The sequence below is a fragment of the Pipra filicauda genome, unplaced genomic scaffold (assembly GCF_003945595.2).
Source record: "Pipra filicauda isolate LSUMZ 115617 unplaced genomic scaffold, ASM394559v2 scaffold167_size3244652_pilon, whole genome shotgun sequence".
Taxonomy (NCBI): domain Eukaryota; kingdom Metazoa; phylum Chordata; class Aves; order Passeriformes; family Pipridae; genus Pipra; species Pipra filicauda.
In genome coordinates, this window is record NW_024104184.1 from 2,930,657 (window position 1) to 2,949,790 (window position 19,134).

At 36.2% G+C, this 19,134-nt stretch overlaps 1 protein-coding gene across 5 annotated transcripts in view; it reads left to right on the top strand.

The window, feature by feature from the left end:
- The window catches only part of ORC5 (origin recognition complex subunit 5), a 68,927-nt gene that overhangs the window by 21,585 nt on the left and 28,208 nt on the right, over positions 1 to 19,134 (top strand). For 4 of the 5 annotated variants that reach the window (XM_027751830.2, XM_027751829.2, XM_027751832.2 and 1 more), the window contains 4 exons: positions 278 to 330; positions 2,454 to 2,566; positions 5,827 to 5,874; positions 9,267 to 9,377. In XM_027751830.2, the coding sequence (XP_027607631.1) occupies positions 278 to 330; positions 2,454 to 2,566; positions 5,827 to 5,874; positions 9,267 to 9,377 (325 nt within the window). Of the gene's footprint in view, positions 1 to 277; positions 331 to 2,453; positions 2,567 to 5,826; positions 5,875 to 9,266; positions 9,378 to 11,611; positions 12,015 to 19,134 lie in introns of those variants that run through there. The other variant, XM_039379452.1, reaches the window with a different exon arrangement.

Sequence of the window (19,134 nt, forward strand, 5' to 3'; positions counted from 1 at the left end):
TGAAGTAGTTACAGTATTGTTCTAACAAACATAAACAGTTATTAAGCACCTTATAAAACTCAAAACTGTTGGTGTTTTTACTTTTTATCTAATTCTGCATTATTCTTGAAACTTGGAGTGTTATTGATACTTGCTCACTGGTGGTGGTTGGATGGAAAGAAGTTGGTATTTTACAATTAGCTTTTTTACTTTTGTACCTTAACGTAATGTTATTTTTTGCCTTTTTTTCTTTTCAAGCACACATAGTCTTCATTTATTTGCATTGTCTGTCTTTTAGCTCACAGTGGGAGCGCTTGCAGCATGATGGTGGAGAGCCTGGGCAGTTGAAAGGTATCAAATACATTAATTCTGTGGGGCCTTGTAATGTGAAATGTGGGCTTTTCAATGTGTGAATGAAATGACACAGATGAGGCCACCTGTCAGTACTCAGTTACAGTTCCAGGTGATCATGTTTTTTGAGAAGGTGTTCTACAAAGGACTATTGCTATTTTTTCCCTTGCCATAAATCCTGGGAGTAATCTTCCCCAAGATCCTTTGTGTGTAGAAGTAGACTTCGTATGTAAGAATGGATGAGGAATAGGCTGACCCCTGATGGTCAAACCTCCGTGTGCCAGCTGGAGGCACATGTGTGTCCAAGTGGGGAGAAGAGAATGTCATATCTGGTGCCTTGCACAGGATTAACACATTCCTAAACAAAGCAGCTGCCCTGTGTCCTGATTTCTTGGCAAAGAGAAATGTTAGCATCGCGAGCATTCTCTCTGTTCTTTCCTTGGATGCATGCAGCTTTGTTGATTTTATACAGCAGGCAGGCTGGAAAGTCAAATCTCAGTGTATCTGTCAGCCTTCATTTACAATTTAGGAAGGAATACTAAAATATTTTCCTGGAGATGTCATTTAGTCATGGTCTTTTGATCAGTTGGTAGTTTGGGACAACTTTTTATCTTACTATTTTTCGTCACATAATTTCTTCGATAGATATCAGGTAAAATAGCCACTTAGTTTTTAAAATCATGTTACTGTAATTGCAATCATCCAGCTGTTTCCTGTATTTGCTTTATGATCAGTGATTTTCGATGTTGTTGCCCAAAGGAGTTTGATTTAAAGTATTCTTATTAAACTCCCTCCTTCCATGTCCAAATGAGCATGACATACTTTACACCTGACAACCTCAGAAAGGGAGATTTTATTTAAAATACATTTTCTCAGACTTTTAGGTGTATGTAGTAGGTAAAATTGTCATGTTATTAAACGGCATTTGATAATAACATGCTTAAAAAGCAATTATAATAAATTTTACTCTAAGTAAGCAAATAGTTCAGTGTGTGATGCAGTATTGTCTGACCAGAAGAATGGAGTAAAAATAGGTATTTCTGTGTTAAACTAAATTATCTATGTGTAAGAGTTTATTTGGAGTTGCATTATATAATTAACAGGCAATGCAAGAGAATCTCTTGTAAAGTGTACAAAAATATTGTTCTTTTATGCGTAGACAAGAGGAAATTATTACTAGCTGTCATCTAGGATGCTTCTTGTCACACTGCAGGCTCTGAATCTTAACTTTTAAACATGTTTTATTCCTTGATCTTGATTTGCTGGTATTTGTGGATTAAAACAAAAGGGTACAGGTGCTTTACAGAAAAACAAACAGTTGAAGTAGAAACCTGTGAGCAAAGAAGGCACAAAGAGACCCTTTAATGGTCTCCATAGTTAGACAGCTGATGAATAAGGTGGTTTGATGATCCTATTCTTATGCATAAGCTGTATAAAACAAGAGCAGGGGACTGTAAAGGTAAAAAATAGAAAGTAAAAATAAAAAAGAGGGAAGGCAGATACTCACTAGACCGCAGCTCTTGTGTGTTTTAATGTGTGAAACTTTAATCTTAATTAAGTATACATGTAGCAGGCAAGGTCAACTGGATCAAGTTTAAATTTTTTAAGACATTTTCTGTAGGAAATAAAACAGTGACTGACAATTCTGAGATGAACTGTTTTTCAGAAGTGCAGCACTGCTGCATTCTTTACCATGCTAGCCCCATTCCTGGGTGAGCTGTTTGGTGCAGTCTGGAGCAGTCTGAAGGCTGAATCTTGGAGAAAAGCTTTGAAATTGTATTTAAATACATCTCTTCATCTACCCTGTTTGCCAGAGAAATTACCTTAAATGAAAGTAGCCTGGAATTACTTATGTTTTTTAGGAAGATTTATGAATCTGCAGTGCTTCAAATACAGTTACTGAGATGAGTCCAAAAAGGCTTCAGATTGTTAGTTTTGTTCAGCTTTGTGCCCTTCCCTGAGTTTGTATCTGTGATAAAGGGGTTCTGAAAGTAACCATGCTCAGTTACAGGAGTAGAGCAGGAGAGAAGGAAAAGAAGAAGAATGCAGACAAGTTTAATTTGAAGTTTGTGGGTGTTCAGACTGGGTTTTGATGACTCGTAAATTGTTTGTTTATTTTATAGGACTTTCTGCACATACACATGTGGAACTTCCTTATTACTCCAAATTTCTTCTAATAGCTGCTTACCTTGCCTCCTACAATCCTGTTAGGACAGATAAGAGATTCTTTCTTAAGGTAATGAGATTTATTACTTAGTGCTGCTTACTGGATTCCTTCATACTGAGTTTCCTAGTTTAAAACTCTTCAGCTGTTCATTTTGAACTGTTTCTGTGTTGCTTCATTTGATTTGATCAGCAGCTTTTCTGTAGATCACATATTGCGATTGGTAATGATCACTTAGTGATTGTAAGGGTCTAATAAACCCAACTTCCTCTTCATGTCAAAATATGTGTAACATAGTTACAGCAGAAGTACTATGTTCCTGTAGTCAGTTCCTTTAGCTCTTTTTTGAAAATATTTCAGTGGAGTGTCTGCAGTGGCTTGAGGTATAAGCCACGCTTAAATTTCCAGGATAAGGTCCAAGCCACAACTGCTGTGGCCTTTAATGAGATAAAATGACACAGTGCATTGCTAACTTATTTATACAGTTTTAAGCTTCTGGAACAGAACCATACAAACAGTTGCTTTTGTAGAAGATATGGTGCCATTAGCTGGTATGCGTTGTGTTGATACAGTGGTAATACATGTTTTAGGATGAATGTAATGCAATTAGGCTTTTATGCATTTTACCAATTATTACAGTATGTATTGATATATGCATTTGTGTGTGAATGTATGGTATTCATGTTGGATTGGTGTAAGCAATTGAAGAAAATGGTGGCAGGAGAAATTTGTAAACATACAATTGTTTGAAGAAAACAAAATAAAAAAATAAAACGAAAATAAACAGAATAAAAAAAATAAAAAATCATAGATACATTTTGAGAAGTTACTGCAGTTCTTAGTGATGATATATTAGTATGGTTTTAGTTTAAATTTAGTTTAGTAAGTTGGTTTTATGTTTCTGATATGATCTTACTGAAAACTGCAGGTGTTTCACCCTTGTAGTAAATGTAATTAGACAAGTTTTCTTTGTGGGCAAGCTTTGTACTTTTCACTTGGCCAAAGCATTTTCTTACTTAGAGATTTATTTTCTGAGAAAGTGTTTCTGCACAGATTTTTCCATATCAGTCTTGGAACTCAAAGAAACAGGAAATCTTACAAGAGTCAAGTCAGTAAAGCATGTTATCAAACTGTGCCACATCTTTCTTGTTTGTGTTCACTGAACAACCTTCTCGATTTAATTTTTTTCCTTTTTTAGTATCTCTGAGTTAACTTCCACTCTTGCACATGAACCCAACTACACCTTTGTACAATAAACATGAAATTTTTTGAAGCAAGGACCTTGAAGGTATTTCGATCAGTGCTAGTAGGTATTTTCCCCAAGAATGGGTGAAGCAGAAGCCACCATGTTTGCTACATGTGTCATCTGGTGGCAGTTAGCCCTTCAGCAGGTCCGAAGTTGAATTTCAGAAATAGCTGCATCTTAAGCCCCAACAAAATCAACACTTTTGGATGGGGTTTCAGGCCAAGTGTTTTTATTTGTCATGGGAACAGTGGAAAATAAGTGTGATTTTTATCGGGTTTGTGATGAGATTCAGAGTAGGTTACAGAAAAGTATCTCCTGGAGTGATTTAACTAAGGATTAGTAGACAGCAAAAGGGATGCAAACAAAAAGATGTCCATTGAGCTGCTAATCTATACTACTCTGTAGGTGCTAGTCTGTACTACAGCTAAAAATAAAGTAAGTCACAGTTTGTGGCAGCCTGGAATGCTGACAGCCAGCAAAGCAGGGAAGTGATAATTGGCATCACTGCTATTATGTGAAAATTTGAGCTTTGCAGAAGATTGAGAGAAAAATATGAAGCTGGAAGGTAGTCTTTAAAACAAGAAAGAATAGCAATAGGTATATATGAAGTCTTTAACAGAAAAGAGCATTAAAAGCTAATTGAAAATTAGCTCTGAATTTCATGTTTCTTTGTGCTTGCACAGAAATAAGGCACCTGCTCGCTTGCTTTAAAACACTTTTGATATAACTTAAATACACCATGTGGAGATCCCAGTGTAACCCTTAAAATGCATGAATGGAGTTTGTTGTGATCCATCCCAAGCCTGCTGTGTAACCTCAGGCTTGATCACTTTCCCTTCTTGAAAGGTCACAGTTATCATTGCAGTCTTCTTTTCAAAAGCATGATAAAAAGATTCATTTGCTGTCTCCAAGCATGTGTGATATGTATTAACTGACTGAACCACTTTTTTTTAATCTGACAAATCACATAAGGGAAATTAAGCCCTGTCTAATATTAAGCTCTTCAGAAGTCAGTCAAGGGAAGCCACGTTTACTGAGATCATTTTGACTGAATATCGAGGGCCACAAGTACTAAGTACAAGATTTCAAACATTATAATGAACTAATAATTCCTTTATTTGAGTTATTTTTTTCCCTGAGTCATTGAGGATGTTTATAAGGTATACTTTATTAATAAAGTATACTTGTCAGGGCTGTGGAAAAACTCATCAGGTGATATTTTGAGAAACAGCACTTAACTGTATTTAAAGAGTATTATACTTGTACCTCTCCACTAATTTTACATCACACTTGTCACCTTTCATGTCTCTCTTGGTCTTTTTTATTTCTTTTTTTAACCCATTCATTTGTAACATCTTGTTTACTATATTTCTGTCCTTGTCTTACCCTCACATTTTCAGTTGAGATCCAGGAGCACTTGATTATTTTCTTTGGATAGTCCTTCCTTTCTTAAGACTGCTTTAAAGCTGTAGCTTTCTAAATGATGTTCTTCTCTTCAACACCCACCCCCCAACCTGCCCTCCTCCTTCCTTTTGTTATTTAGCTCATGCACCTTGAACTATCTTGGTATTGTGTTGATTAAATTCCCGGTTGTCATTCTGCCAACTTGTGTACCATCCAAATTCTAAAATGGGGTCAATAAAAGGTGAAAATTCAGATGGATTTTATGTGTGGATAAATTTTAAAAATGAAGTAGCCATCATTTAAAATTTTCTGGAAAGAGAAAGAAACGAAACATCTTTTTTTTCATTAGATGATAAAGGATATGAGGAGGATGGTGGTATGAAGTCATATTAAAAACGAATTTTTACCGCCTTTTCTCATCAGTCCCTGATTACATGAGAAAAAAACCTTACGAATATCACCAAAAAATACTAGCATGCTGTGTTTTGGCTTTGCACCACTTGGGACACGATGAAACAAGAAGTAAGGCAAGTGTAATTTTAGTAAGAACAATTGGTAGTAACATCAGAGACAAATACTGGAGATGAAGAAGTAGGCCTAGAGTAAAATACTGCCATTTGTATCATATATATTCTTTGCTGACTGTTTTGATTCCATCTTTGTTCTTGTTGGTTGTTTGCAGCATCATGGGAAAATTAAAAAGACCAATTTTATGAAGAAACATGAGAAGGTATGTATTTTTTCTTTCTAAACTGAGCTTAGCAGCAAGTATTTTCTTTCTGCTGTACTTGTGGTTTAGTATTTCATTTTGTGTCATTGGTTACTGTAGAAACAGCAGAATTGTGTAAATAACAATTATTGGTGTGTTTGTTTTGTGTGATAGAAACTTCTCTGCCATACTCACGTTTTTATTTTATTGAAACTGTAGCATAAAATTGTCTCCTAAAGCCACATTTTTGTGTGTAACAAACTGTGTTTAATAAAGGTAGTTAAAAACATTATAGGTAGAACAGCCAAATTTCAGAATTTGTCTAAAAAAAAAAAATCTGTATTCTTTAAAGAATTATTATAGAAAGAATTCTATAGTGAGGGAAACAGAAACATAAGGATAAAGTATTGCACTTGTAGTGTTATAAATAAAGACTCATTTCCTTCAGTTGGTGTGACAGTTTATATCAGTATGTCTTCTAAGGACTGATTTACAGATCAGATTCACCCAACTCCAGTGAGTGCCTGCATCTAAAATAGTGTCTTTTTATAGCCACTGCAGGGCCAGTTGATGCAGCCATTGCAGCGTAGGGTGTGATTTGGCTCATACTAAAGTAGGTTCTACGTTCAGTCAGATGAATTGCATCACAAATTGTATTGATTAGATTTCTACTGCCTATAATGGGAACTTAGGAAACTGGTTTGGCTGTCCATACCAACTTGGCAGGAAGCTAACATTAGATGAAATAAATCCTTCCATTAAAGTTTAGGTACAGCAAGACTAAATATCTGTTTTGTGATTCTTGACTGTGTTCAGCCCAGAGACCATGAGGTTTTTTTAATTAGTAGAAAATGAATCTTGTGAATGAGGTGAAGAAATTGACTTTATCATTCTATTAATTGCTCTGTTGCTGATAACAGCAGAATTTGTTGGGTTTCTTTGCATGGTTGCCCTGGAACAATGTTTTTCCAGTTTAGTGAAAAGTGAGAGATCTTCCTGGTGAAAGTGTTTTTGCAGGAGTGGACTTTTTCAGGTGTCAGTCCATCAGAAGATCAAATGTATTGCTGTGTTTTTTATTGGAAATGAGTTTATCTTGTATATCTGCTTCAATTTCAGTCTAGGATTTGTTTTGTGTCAGAAATTTCTAGCTTACAACTGAACATGCTTCATGTGTATAGCAACCAGAGAAGTCTGGAAATGCTTTCTGCTAAAGAAAGAGGAGAAGTATACTTCTGTCTTTAAGTAGATACTAAAAAGGTTGAAAATTCAGCCAGCTGAGGTTAAGAAGTTTCTCCCTTTTGTACAGATAATTTAGTTTGGGTTAAGCTTTTACTCTTTCAAGAACACTCGTGGTTCTCGTTGTTGATGGTGAAATTTTGGAATGTGAATACATGGCTTGCAGTTTTGGGATGGTGCCAGGTGAGCAGTGGGAACATGAACCTGACACTCCAGATAAAAAGCACAAGCACAGATGGTGACAACTGGGGAAAAATCTTTTTTGAACAATGAATGTATTACTGAGGTGGAAAGATGACAGAGGACACACAGAATTAAATTTGATGGCTATAAAACTTTTTGACCAGGTTTTCTGACTGTGGAGGGTATCTTTCTTTTTAAGAAAGATGTTGGGTCTGCTGCATTTTTATGAATGCTATTGTGTGTAGCATTCTGCCTTATCTCCTTACAAAAGATTTGTAAAATTCTTTATCATGTTATGTTTGAAGGAATTTCTAAACCATTCTTATTCTTCCAAGAATTTATTTCTGCCAAAGAAATAAAAAAGAAGTGCTTTTCCTAGAAGTTAAACTCTCTTAGAGTTAACTCTTCTGACTTTTTTAGAGGAAAGCATTTCTCTTAGATAATTTGAAAGCTCCAAACAGTATTCTGTCTAAGCAGAGAGCTGATAATACTAAGAGCAAGAAATTTCTGAAGTAACTGTATATACACTAAATAGAGCTTCAGAGATTACTGTATGCTAATTGGATTTGCTAGCTGCTTGGAGTGCACCCATTTTAATTATTCTGTTGACTTTTTCTGTTGATAATAATGAATATGCTTCATAGAACTGGCATGTTTAGAAGCAGAAGGACAGGCAGTTGTACAGTTCATAACTTACACCAGCTCTGCATTCTGACTGAGGGTGCCATGCTGAGGTTGTGACTACGTGTTTCTATGGTTTTTTACACTTCTTGCTTTGCTAGCCAAGAGATAGCTTTGGGGACACCTCCTGGGTTGGAAAAGTTAAAACATGTATTGGAAATACCTTTTGGTTTTGCTGAAAAAGTGAGTGGTTGTGTTTCACTGATGACTAACACCACAGAGATGCTGGTGGCGCATTTGAGATGTTCTTTCTCAGAAGCATTTTTGAACAAACTTTCCCTTGAAAAGCCTCTTTAATCTTGGTTGTTCTGCTGGTAAGAATAAATCAATGTACCGTACAAAAAAGGCAACTAGATTGTCAAAGTAGAGAGAATTAAATACAAACTTAAAAGGAAACAAGTATTTCCCTTGTAAGAACTTTTGACAGTGATGGTACGAATCTGAGTTGTCCTAACTATGCTGCCCGAGTTGTAATACTACCCAGATTTGCCTTATGAACTGTATTTCTTTGTAAAATTAGTTATTTAAAAAATGCTCAACATTGAAAAATCAGGAACTTTTATTTATTTGAATTCAAGTGAATGCAATGTTAATACATACAATAATCTGTAATGCCTGAAATGTCCATTGGTGTCAGTTGAGGTCTGAGGTATGTAGGGTGCAAAAGAGCTCTGTAAAGGCAAAATTGAGTAAATATGCTGTGTTCTCATAAATTTGTCTGTAGCTGGCCAGTAGCTTGTTATACAGCAGCTCTTAACAGCAAAGCAGCTGACCTTGGGCCCAGCCATCTGAACTCTTTATTTTAGCCAAACTTGTGGGAGGCAGATGCACTCTGAGTCTTACACTCAGCACTCTTTGGGTTGCATCTGGAATATTCTGTCCAGTTTTGTCCCCCTTCTTTGGAAGGAATCCTCAAGCTCCCTTCCAACCTGAGCCATTCTCTGATTCTGTGAATGCCATAAAACGTAATCTCTCGTCTTTAATCCTTAGATTGGGCAAGGTTATTTAATTGGACAAGTAAATGTATAAATCTAGCGACAGGAAATTTGGCATCAGATCCTCTGTTATAGCTCAAAAATGTTCCTATTTGTTGTGCAGTTCGAACATTTGCCACATTAAATAGATCTTTTTGTCTACGTCTTTATCTTGATCAGTAAGCATGTATTCAGTGTTTTCCATAATGTGAAGGTAGGCTGTATGAAAGATGACTGTGAATTATAGTGCCTTCTTAGAGACCAAAAAGATGTGAGAATAACATCTTGTGGTACTCCGGGAAAGATCTATTGGATTGAAAAGTCTTGTTTCTGTTGCAGACCAGCAATCACCTCCTTGGGCCAAAGCCATTTCCCCTGGACAGATTGTTAGCAATATTATATAGTATTGTGGACAAGAGAGTTGCTCCAACTGCAAATATATTTTCCCAGGTGAGTGTGTACTTGTTTTATTTACTTTTTAGTGTCTGGAATTCACAAAAGGGTTTTACATGTCTTTTGTAAGTCATGAGAAAATGAGAAAACAACCGCAACAGTAATTTAGATTGAAGGCTCAGAGTAGTATTTCTCTGTATTACTAGCTGTGAATTCAGTACCTTTACCTGTGTAATGGTCTGAAATCTGCTAACAGCTAATTTTTCCTGGTCCTGGACTGTGATCCTTGATTAGTTCCTTGGTTTCTCATTGAAGTCTATAAGCCTATTTACCTTTCAAGTTAAATGTATGAATGTTCACTGTCCAGTGGCCAGTATTAGCCACCTAATTAGTCACATGTAATGCATGTTACAAAAATGCAGTGGTGAAGAAGGAGCAGAGGGAATAAGGTATTTACAGGTGAAAGATGTTTGCTGTGGTAGATGTATCTAATGCTTTTCATTTGGACAGAATGTCAGTCTTGCAGAGAGGAGTGACTGTCCCATTTCACTAGATGGCAGCATAACTATAGAGTTGAGTGGAATTAAGTAAATATAGTTTTCTCTAGACCTCTGTGTTTATCAAGAGTATATTGACCTATTCTGTATAAGTGAAGATAGTTTTCTACTATCTTTATGGTTATTATTTATGATTCTTAGGTATTTTATTTCCACCTTAGAAATTCTCAATTTCATCCTGCTTTCCAGTTGTATGTAGCTTTTACTTACTGAAATATTTTCTACCTTTCATTGTTAGGTATCAAATTTGACCAAAGAATATTTGAATTTGTTGTCTTTGTTTATGTAGGAGTATATTTGTGTGTAGGTTGTTAGCTGTGTATTCTCTTATTCTGGGCTATCAAAAGTATCTTGGTATATATTAGATGTGAATGAATGTTTTACAGTATATTTTACAGTGTATTTAACTTACATATTATATGTATGTTAAATATGCATATAAATGCATATTTAACATACATTCCAGGTAAGAGAACAAATGTCTTTATTCCAATGCACAGTTAAGTAGTATTGAAGACATAGTTTGTAAGTAGAGTGTAGCTCCCCCTTAGACTACATTACAGAATGAAAAAATTCAAAGAAATGCTTCATTCTAATTCAGTGTGCACTAGATGGCAGTGTTATCAAAGAATAGCTGTAATTCTTTATTTTTCTGATGTCTGTAGATTAAGCTATAAAGATATAAAAACATTGTATTTAACCTTAACCGATTTAGAGCAAAGAAGTTGAAATTAAATGTTTATACAAAACTAAAATTTTATAAATTCTTTTAAAAATATTTGTAATTATAAAGCAATTTCTGCATTAAAATTTAATTAAAAACATTGAAATGTCTAATGTTAAGTAATAAAAAGATTTTAAAATAGGTTTTGAAAGTAGTTTAAGCTAGGCATAATATTTAGTTGCATTCTTTTCTTGAATAGTTTTAAACAATTTATATTCCACTGATTTTTGCCACTAGTTGTTCTGTAAATATATTTTTCAAACAAAGTAAATATTTAGGAGTTGAGTTATCCTTAGCAGTATTGATACATTTTACTGTTAGATAACACAAGCTTTTATTTTCTTGTTTGTGTGTACACCATGGAAATTATTCTAGAATTGTACAGAAGTTTAAAATGTTTTAAGTCAAATATTTGGCTTCTTAACTGATTCAAGATTAATTTTATGTGCTCCTTAATTTGTAAACTGAAGGGCTGTACATGAACCAAATACATATTAATTCTTCCCATGTACTGTCAGAAAATAGCATGCCTTGGCTTTAAAGTTGATCAACAATCCCAGTCAAGATTCAAGAAGGACTAGCAGCTGCTTTAAGCTCTGTCATTTGCTGATTTTGTGATATTTCTTATTGCTTCTTGTTTCACTGCATAATTTCTATTCACATGAAAATTTTGGTTATTAGTTATTCAAAAGTGAAACTTTTATGCTAATAAGCAGCAAAATTTCATTTTTTCTTTTAATGCTAGGGTTTATTGAAAATGTTTCATTTTTGCTAAATAGAACTTCAACTTAAAATTTGAATTTTAATCTAACTTTTGCCCTTTAATGATATTAGTCCTTAAAATGGCCTCATACTTTCTTTTCAAGCAAAAAATTAATGTGTTTCTGTTAGAAGCATGATCTTTGCAACTAATACAAGACTAAGGTTTTTTTCTGCTGTAACTTCTTGTTTTAATTGTATTACATGAGAAAGAATTGATCTCATTCATTTCTGGTTTTCCTCACTAACAGGAGAGTAGCACCAGGGGGAAAAAATGCAAATTTCCACTTCTGCAAATGAAAATTGTTTCTGTTGCCACTTAAAAGTTGAAATGTCTCTTGGTTTTGTACTCTTTTTAAACAAACTTTTCACACATCTGGTGAGGATTGTTTGAGAGGAAGTTAACATAAGGTCTGGGGTTTTTAATTCTAGCCTGTTGATCTCAGTACATACAAAAATGTCTGCTTTCACTTGGGAAGTTTTTAGTGCTCATTTGTCCCCAGAATATTCACTTGTTTTTTTACTAGCTCTAATTTGTCATGATTCTGGTTTTTAACACACTGTCTGTTAGTGTAACATGTCACTGAATTTGTTTGTTTGAATTTATTTGCTTGATTTTTAAACCGAGAGATAACAGAGGTTAGAGCACTGTTGATTTCTGCAACCATTTCAGAGGATGAGAATAAATATTTTTCTTCAGGTGCATTTTTGTGTAATAATTCAACAGATTGCTGTCACAACTGGGCAGTACGTTCTATGTCTGGGACAGAACTCACACAACTGATGGTCTGGTTGGATGTATGATTGGGTTGAGCATGTGGCTGAAGTATTCCAAAAGATAAAATATGGTGAAAAGATGCAAATGTACTTTCACACAGTGGTAAAACCAGTACAACTATGGGGTATGCAGTCTTCGTAAGTCACAGAGTTTCCTTATTTTGGTACAGCAGTCGATGCTTTTTCAGGCACAGGGAACAACCAGAAGTATTATTTGTGTGCCCATGTGGACCCACTGTTCAGAATGGGAAATGGGCATTGTGACCAAGTGCAATTACTACAGAATGGAGGGATGCAAAAAGACTTTACAATGCCTCCTGCAAGTGCATTCTGCAGAGGTTCTGAGAGTCCAATCAGTTCTGGTTTGTAGAACAGTAGTGTTTCATTTTAGCCTTCCCACAGAAAATACAAAGAAAAATAACATTATTCTCTTTTATAAGAATGTGCCATAGTATAGGACATGAATGAATTTATGCACAAAGCATTGGGCAAGAATTATCAGCATGGATTTAATTTAAATGAGCTCATTTTACATTGAAGGGGACAAGGGCTGGTAATTTTATATCGCAACCACTAAGCAAGTAGCTGTTGTTGTTATGGTTTACAAGCCCAAATTAACCATTTTAACAATTTTCCTCTACCAGAATAGTAATTGCTTCTTCAAATAAATTAAGTTCTCCTGATGATTTTTCATTTCCTAGGCCTTTTATCTTACTTCTGCTTTCTTGTGAAATATGCTTTTCATAAAGAGGATTGATTAGATCTACTTGTAGTTTTGAGCTATGATGTTATCTAAGGTAAACTGAAATGAAAACCTTTGCCTTGCATACTTTTGCATATTTTATTCCTGGTAATACATCCCTGAATATTTGGGAAGACATCTCTGCGGAGAGGTTTGATAACTTCTCAGAGTATGCTAATAGCTGAAAATTACCAAATAGGTAACTTACTAATCAGTAACTTCAGTTCTGTTTGCATTTTTACTCTGATGCACTAAAGTTAGGTCATCCCAGGTTTGGGTTTGATGTTATTATATTTGGTAGGTATTTTCAGGTAGTTTATAATTAGAATTCACTTCTGACTATAGTCCATTTGGAAGCACAGATATCTACAAAGGCTGTTTATCTCAGTGAGTATATGGAGACACATCATAGTCTATATTTCATTTATTAGATATTTCTTATCTCTTTGATAATGGATTTAAGAAAAGTGTCTGAATTTTCCGAAGATCACCACAAATCCATAAAACTAATGTAGTTATCAATGCGTAAGAATTTGGAATGAAGATTAACAAACTTGAACTGAATCTTGCCACCTCTGTGAAGGATAACAAAAAGTCCTTCTACAGATATATCAATAGCAAAAGGAGGGGCAAGGAAAACCTCCATTCTTTACTGGACATGGACGGAAATATAGTTATCAAAGATGAGGAAAAGGCTGAGGTATTTAACAGCTTCTTTGTCTCAGTCTTCAACAGTAAGACAGGTTGTCCTGAGGACAGCTGGCTTCTGTAGCTTGTAGAAAGAGATAAGAATCTGAACAGCCCCCCTGTAATCCAGGAGGAAACAGTTAGGGACCTGCTGAGCTGCTTGGATCCTCACAAGTCTGTGGGACCAGATGGGTTCCATCCCAGGGTGATGAGGGAGCTGGTGGAAGAGCTCGCCAAGCCTCTCTCCATCATCTACCAACAGTCCTGGCTCACTGGGGAGGTCCCAGATGATTGGAAGTTGGCGAATGTCACACCGATCCACAAAAAGGACTGGAAGGAGGACCCGGGAAACTACAGGCCTGTCAGTCTGACCTCAGTGCCTGGCAAGGTAATGGAGCAGCAATTGCACAGCACCTACAGGATGGACAAGGGATCAGACCCAGCCAACACAGGTTTAGGAGGGGCAGGTCCTGTCTGACCAACCTGATCTCCTTTTATGATCTGGTGACCCGCCTGGTGGATGAGGGGAAGGTTGTGGTTGTGTCTATCTGGACTTCAGCAAAGCCTTTGACACTGTCTCCCACAGCATGCTCCTGAAAAAGCTGGCAGCCCATGGCTTGGACAGGGGCCCTCTGTGCTGGGGCAGGAACTGGCTGGAGGGCTGGGCCCAGAGAGTGGTGGGGAATGGGGCTGCATCCAGTTGGCGGCCGGTCACCAGTGGTGTCCCCCAGGGATCAGTGTTGGGGCCAGTTCTGTTTAATATCTTTATCGATGATTTAGATGAGGGGATTGAGTCCACCATCAGCAAATTTCCAGATGACACTAAGCTGGGGGGAGTGTCAATCAGCTGGAAGGCAGGAGGGCTCTGCAGAGGGACCTGGATAGGTTGGAGAGTTGGGCTGATTCCAACGGGATGAGGTTCAACAAGGCCGAGTACTGGGTCCTGCACTTTGGCCACAACAACCCCCTGCAGTGCTACAGGCTGGGCACAGAGTGGCTGGAGAGCAGCCAGGCAGAAAGGGACCTGGGAATTTGGATTGACAGGAAGCTGAACATGAGCCAGCAGTGTGCCCAGGTGGCCAAGAAGGCCAATGGCATCCTGGCCTGGATCAGGAAGTGTGGCCAACAGGTCCAAGGAAGTGATTCTTCCCCTGTACTCAGCACTGGTGAGGCCACACCTGGAGTACTGTGTCCAGTTCTGGGCCCCTCAGTTCAGGAAGGATATTGAGGTCCTGGAGCAGGTCCAGAGAAGAGCAACAAGGCTGGTGAAGGGACTGGAGCACAAGCCCTATGAGGAGAGGCTGAGGGCTGGGGCTGTTCAGCCTGGAGAAGAGGAGGCTCAGGGGAGAGAGACCTCCTCACTCTCTACAACTCCCTGACAGGAGGTTGTAGCCAGGTGGGGGTTGGTCTCTTCTCCCAGGCAACCTGCAGTAGGACAAGAGGGCACGATCATAAGCTGTGCCAGGGGAGGTTTAGGTTGAATATTAGGAAAGAATTTTTTGCAGAGAGAGTAATCAGACATTGGAATGGGCTGCCCAGGGAGGTGGTGGATTCACCGTCCCTGGAGGTTTTTAAGACAAGACTGGATGTGACACTCAGTGCCATGGTCTAGTAACCGCAGCAACCCTGGATCAAGGGTTGGACTTGATGATCTCAGAGGTCCCTTCCAACCCAGCTGATTCTATGATTCTATGAAACTTAATTTTTTTTCAATCTGGCATAAAGAGAAATAGCATTGCAAATTGTTTTCCATAGAGCAAGAGCTTTTTATCTGAAGTTAGGATAAGTCTGCAGATATGAGATTTAGAGTAGTGTATTAAGTGCCAAATGTGATATGAGTCTATTTAGAAGTACACAAATCCACTGATGTACATAACATAATTCCAGCTGGAGGGAGCCAAAGGAACGTAATTTCCTTTAATTAAGGGGGGGGGGGAAGTGCCCTTTCTTGGACTGTAAAAATCTGAGAGGTTTGTTTTCTTTTTTTCTTGCTTTCTTGTCTGCCCTACATGAATAGAATAAGGAATAGCTGGTATTCTATATGTGAACTGGGACAGTATGTGGCGATTTACCTGCAAGATTTCTTTGTCTCTGTTGTGTTAGAAAAATGCTTTATATCTTACTTTTTCAGATGATAATTTGATAATTAAATGGACCTTTTTTTGTAAATTGCCGACTATGGTAAAACTCCGATTGCAATATTGGAAAGATGTTTGATTTTGTTATCTACTTCTTTGATTTGTAGTATGTCTTGTATTGTGTTGTAACCTTTCTGGACACCAGATACCTGCATACTGATCATAGTTCTAACTCTGTTAGTGCATTATGTTAGATTCCCTTGATGTAGCAATTTCATAAAGAGCAATTTGATTCTTTGATTCTATAATTCTGTGGTTTGATCCTATGACTACGGTCAACTTAACATTTTTTTCCAAATGGAAAACATTCTAACTGCTTCTACAAGCTGAGATTGTATTAATGTTTGAAAATACTAAGTTTTTCATTCCACATTTGACAACTCTTGACAGAATAAGAGTAATTCAGTTTTGTTGGATCAGCTCTACTGTGTTCCAGCTTTCCTTGCTGCTTGTGGGGACTGCTCACAGGAACATTTTGCATCTTGCTTGACTAGAGCCATTAACACTTTTATTAACATTTTTTTAACACTAATAGAATACTCTCCATTTTAAAAGCGAGCAGGTAGGAGAATTCCCACATAAAAAGGTGTGCTTTAAAATGTGTTTTGCGCTACACTGTTCCTTAAGAGGCCTTATTACAAAGTAGAACAAAGGTGAGTGGGGGCTATTTTTATTTTACAGTATGTGAGAAAGACAGAGCATGCTCTTGTACTGGTTATATGTCCATAAGCAGATTAATTTTTTTTGTTGTTAATTTTTTTGAAGATAAGCAAAATGCTGGAAAAATGAAAGTTCCTGCTGATTCTGTTTTTCCTTCTCTGAAACCCCTTTACTGTAAAAGTTCCTAAGTGTTGTGCTTGTCCTTTTTCTGGATAAATGGATAGAGTCAGTGCTACAGTTTTACCTGAAATAATTGAGAAGTTCGTAGCTATGTAGGTGTGGGGGGCGACTATTTGATGGAATATATTTCTGTCCTATTCTCAGTTAAGCTTAGCATTCAGAACTTCATAACTAAAGTTTATATTATAGTGAAATTTCTTGTTTTCTGGCTGATTGTTAAAAAAAGAATTTTTTGTCTCATAGATAATATTATTGCAAGCTGACTCAAGACATAATTACAGTGTATTATGCATCTGATTTTGGAGACTGTGTTTGTTTTATACACCCATTAGGTGGTACTGCTGCTCAGTACCTCAGAATTAGGTAGAGATTTGAATAGTTGTGTACAAAAATGTTGATCTGTTTGAATAATTATTTTATATGTTGTTGAAAGGTGGAATTATTAAGTAGTGAATATTCAGAAGTGAGATGATTGTAAAAGCTACGTGTCTCTTAGGTTTGATTGTGCATGTAGATTTTTCTTAAATTTTGTTTCTGAGATATAAATAAATGTATTCTCATGTATTTTCCTATTTTTATAACTTCTTGAGTTCTATACTTAAATTACAAAGGACGATGTCATCAGCCTCTCCTTCTGTCCTATGGATTTAATTTGCAAATGACTGTTTGCATATTACTATCCTCTTACTTCACAAGAAAGTACATCAAATTGCACAGCCTAATCCATTCTGGCCACAGGAGTTGTCATCTCCAGAATGATTCTACTATAATGCCTTACAGGGGGAAGCATTTACTTTTACCAAAAAAAAAAAAATCAAACTATAGAAGAGGTCTTAAAAGCTTCTTTTAAAACTTTTTTCTTCATGAGAACTATTAAGATTTATGGTATACCTCTCTGTCTAGTTAGTCAGAACATCTTTACTTCATAGCTTCCCAGTGACAGGAGTGATCAAATATAAACCATAGACTTTGGGCTTTACTCACTTGTGTTACTGGTCTAAATAAACTTCCCCTCCTTTCAGTGCGAGTGATACATAGACACAGTTTGCCAGCACAGAGATCTCTTAGTCTTCTGTAGTGTCCCATAATGTCTTACACAGCGTTCATATATAATTTGTAAATCCCCCTGCATGTTTACTGTCCAAGGGGGTTTGGAGTACAACCTTTTGATCCTATGACTTCATGATTGCCCATACAGGATTTTTTTAAATTGTTAGAACAGCTTTCTTAGCAGTTGGCAATTTGTAGCTGCATTTTTAAAAATATATTATTACTGTGGTATTTGATCCTAATTGTTTTAGATCCTATGTGCTTTTGTACGTGTATTCTGCATCCAACACACTTTATTTTCCAGGATCTGCCTATTGATTAGAAAGCACAGTAATATATTGATCAGTACTCTGTTGATTTTCAGTAGTTTAGGAAGATGGTGATAAAAGGTAGTAAATAACTCTTATTTTCTCATTTTCTGTTATTGGTTACTGGACTAATCTGGCAGAAATTCATGAGCTGAAATGGGAACTTAATGTGATGCACAGCATGGTGACATAGTTAGCACTTTAACACTGACTATGGCAGCTTGAGAGAGCCTGCTGTTAAGCAAAAGGAAAGGAGAAAACATTACTTTTAACCAAATAGATGACTCTATTTTTTTTAGGTCTCAGCATGGCTGTGAATAAAAATAAAGGTGTTCTTAGTTCAAGTAGTACTTACTAATTAAAATTGTGAAGAGGTTAATATGCTTGATTCCTTCTACTTTTAGTTGATACAGAAAACACCTTTTAGAAAAACTAATAATATTTTAGCTATGTTATGTTGTTTGATCTAGTTGGATAATGTTTTCATTTTTTTGAGCATATTGTTAATGCAGCTTTACAATCTCTTGGGAGGTTTTTTAATCAAATTCTATTCTGTTCTATTTGAGTTCTTTCTTCACAGTAATTTCAAGTGGAAAATCTACCTTATTTCTGTGAAGATCTTCTGTTCCCAGTGTAGCACTTAATCTGTGTTTTAAAAACAGAGCATTTAAGGAGACAAATTGTTGTGAATTATTGAAAACTAGTTTTAAATTTTAGTTATGATAAGGAAAGACTATTGAGAGGGAAGGAGTGAGGACTTGAGATGAGATAGAGTTTATCAGGGAGATAAAAGGAATTCCGAAATTTGTTATGTCTTTTATCTACAAAAATGTACTCATTTCAAAACTTTCTTGCTTTTTGATCTTAGTTTTTATTTGTGTAGCATGTCCCTAAGAATTTGCTGACCAGTAAGTAGCTATTTTTAAGGCTTAGTAAAATTGATTTAAAATAAATTTGTACTTTTCAATATATATTTAAATAAAAATTGTGATTGAAGTAGGTATGTAAATTTGCTATATAGTGATGAAGAGTTTTATATACTGTGAATTTTTTAGTAACTTTCACAAACTATTCTTGTGGCCCTGTGAACATAATGTTATATGTTCCTTGTGCCCTTCATGTCTTAGATTGCATGCTATATAACATAGGGAATGTGTTGTATCATCCAACAGTTTTTTACTTCTATTTTCTCGGTGCATTATTTGTAAACAGCGTTTGAAGCGTCAAATTTT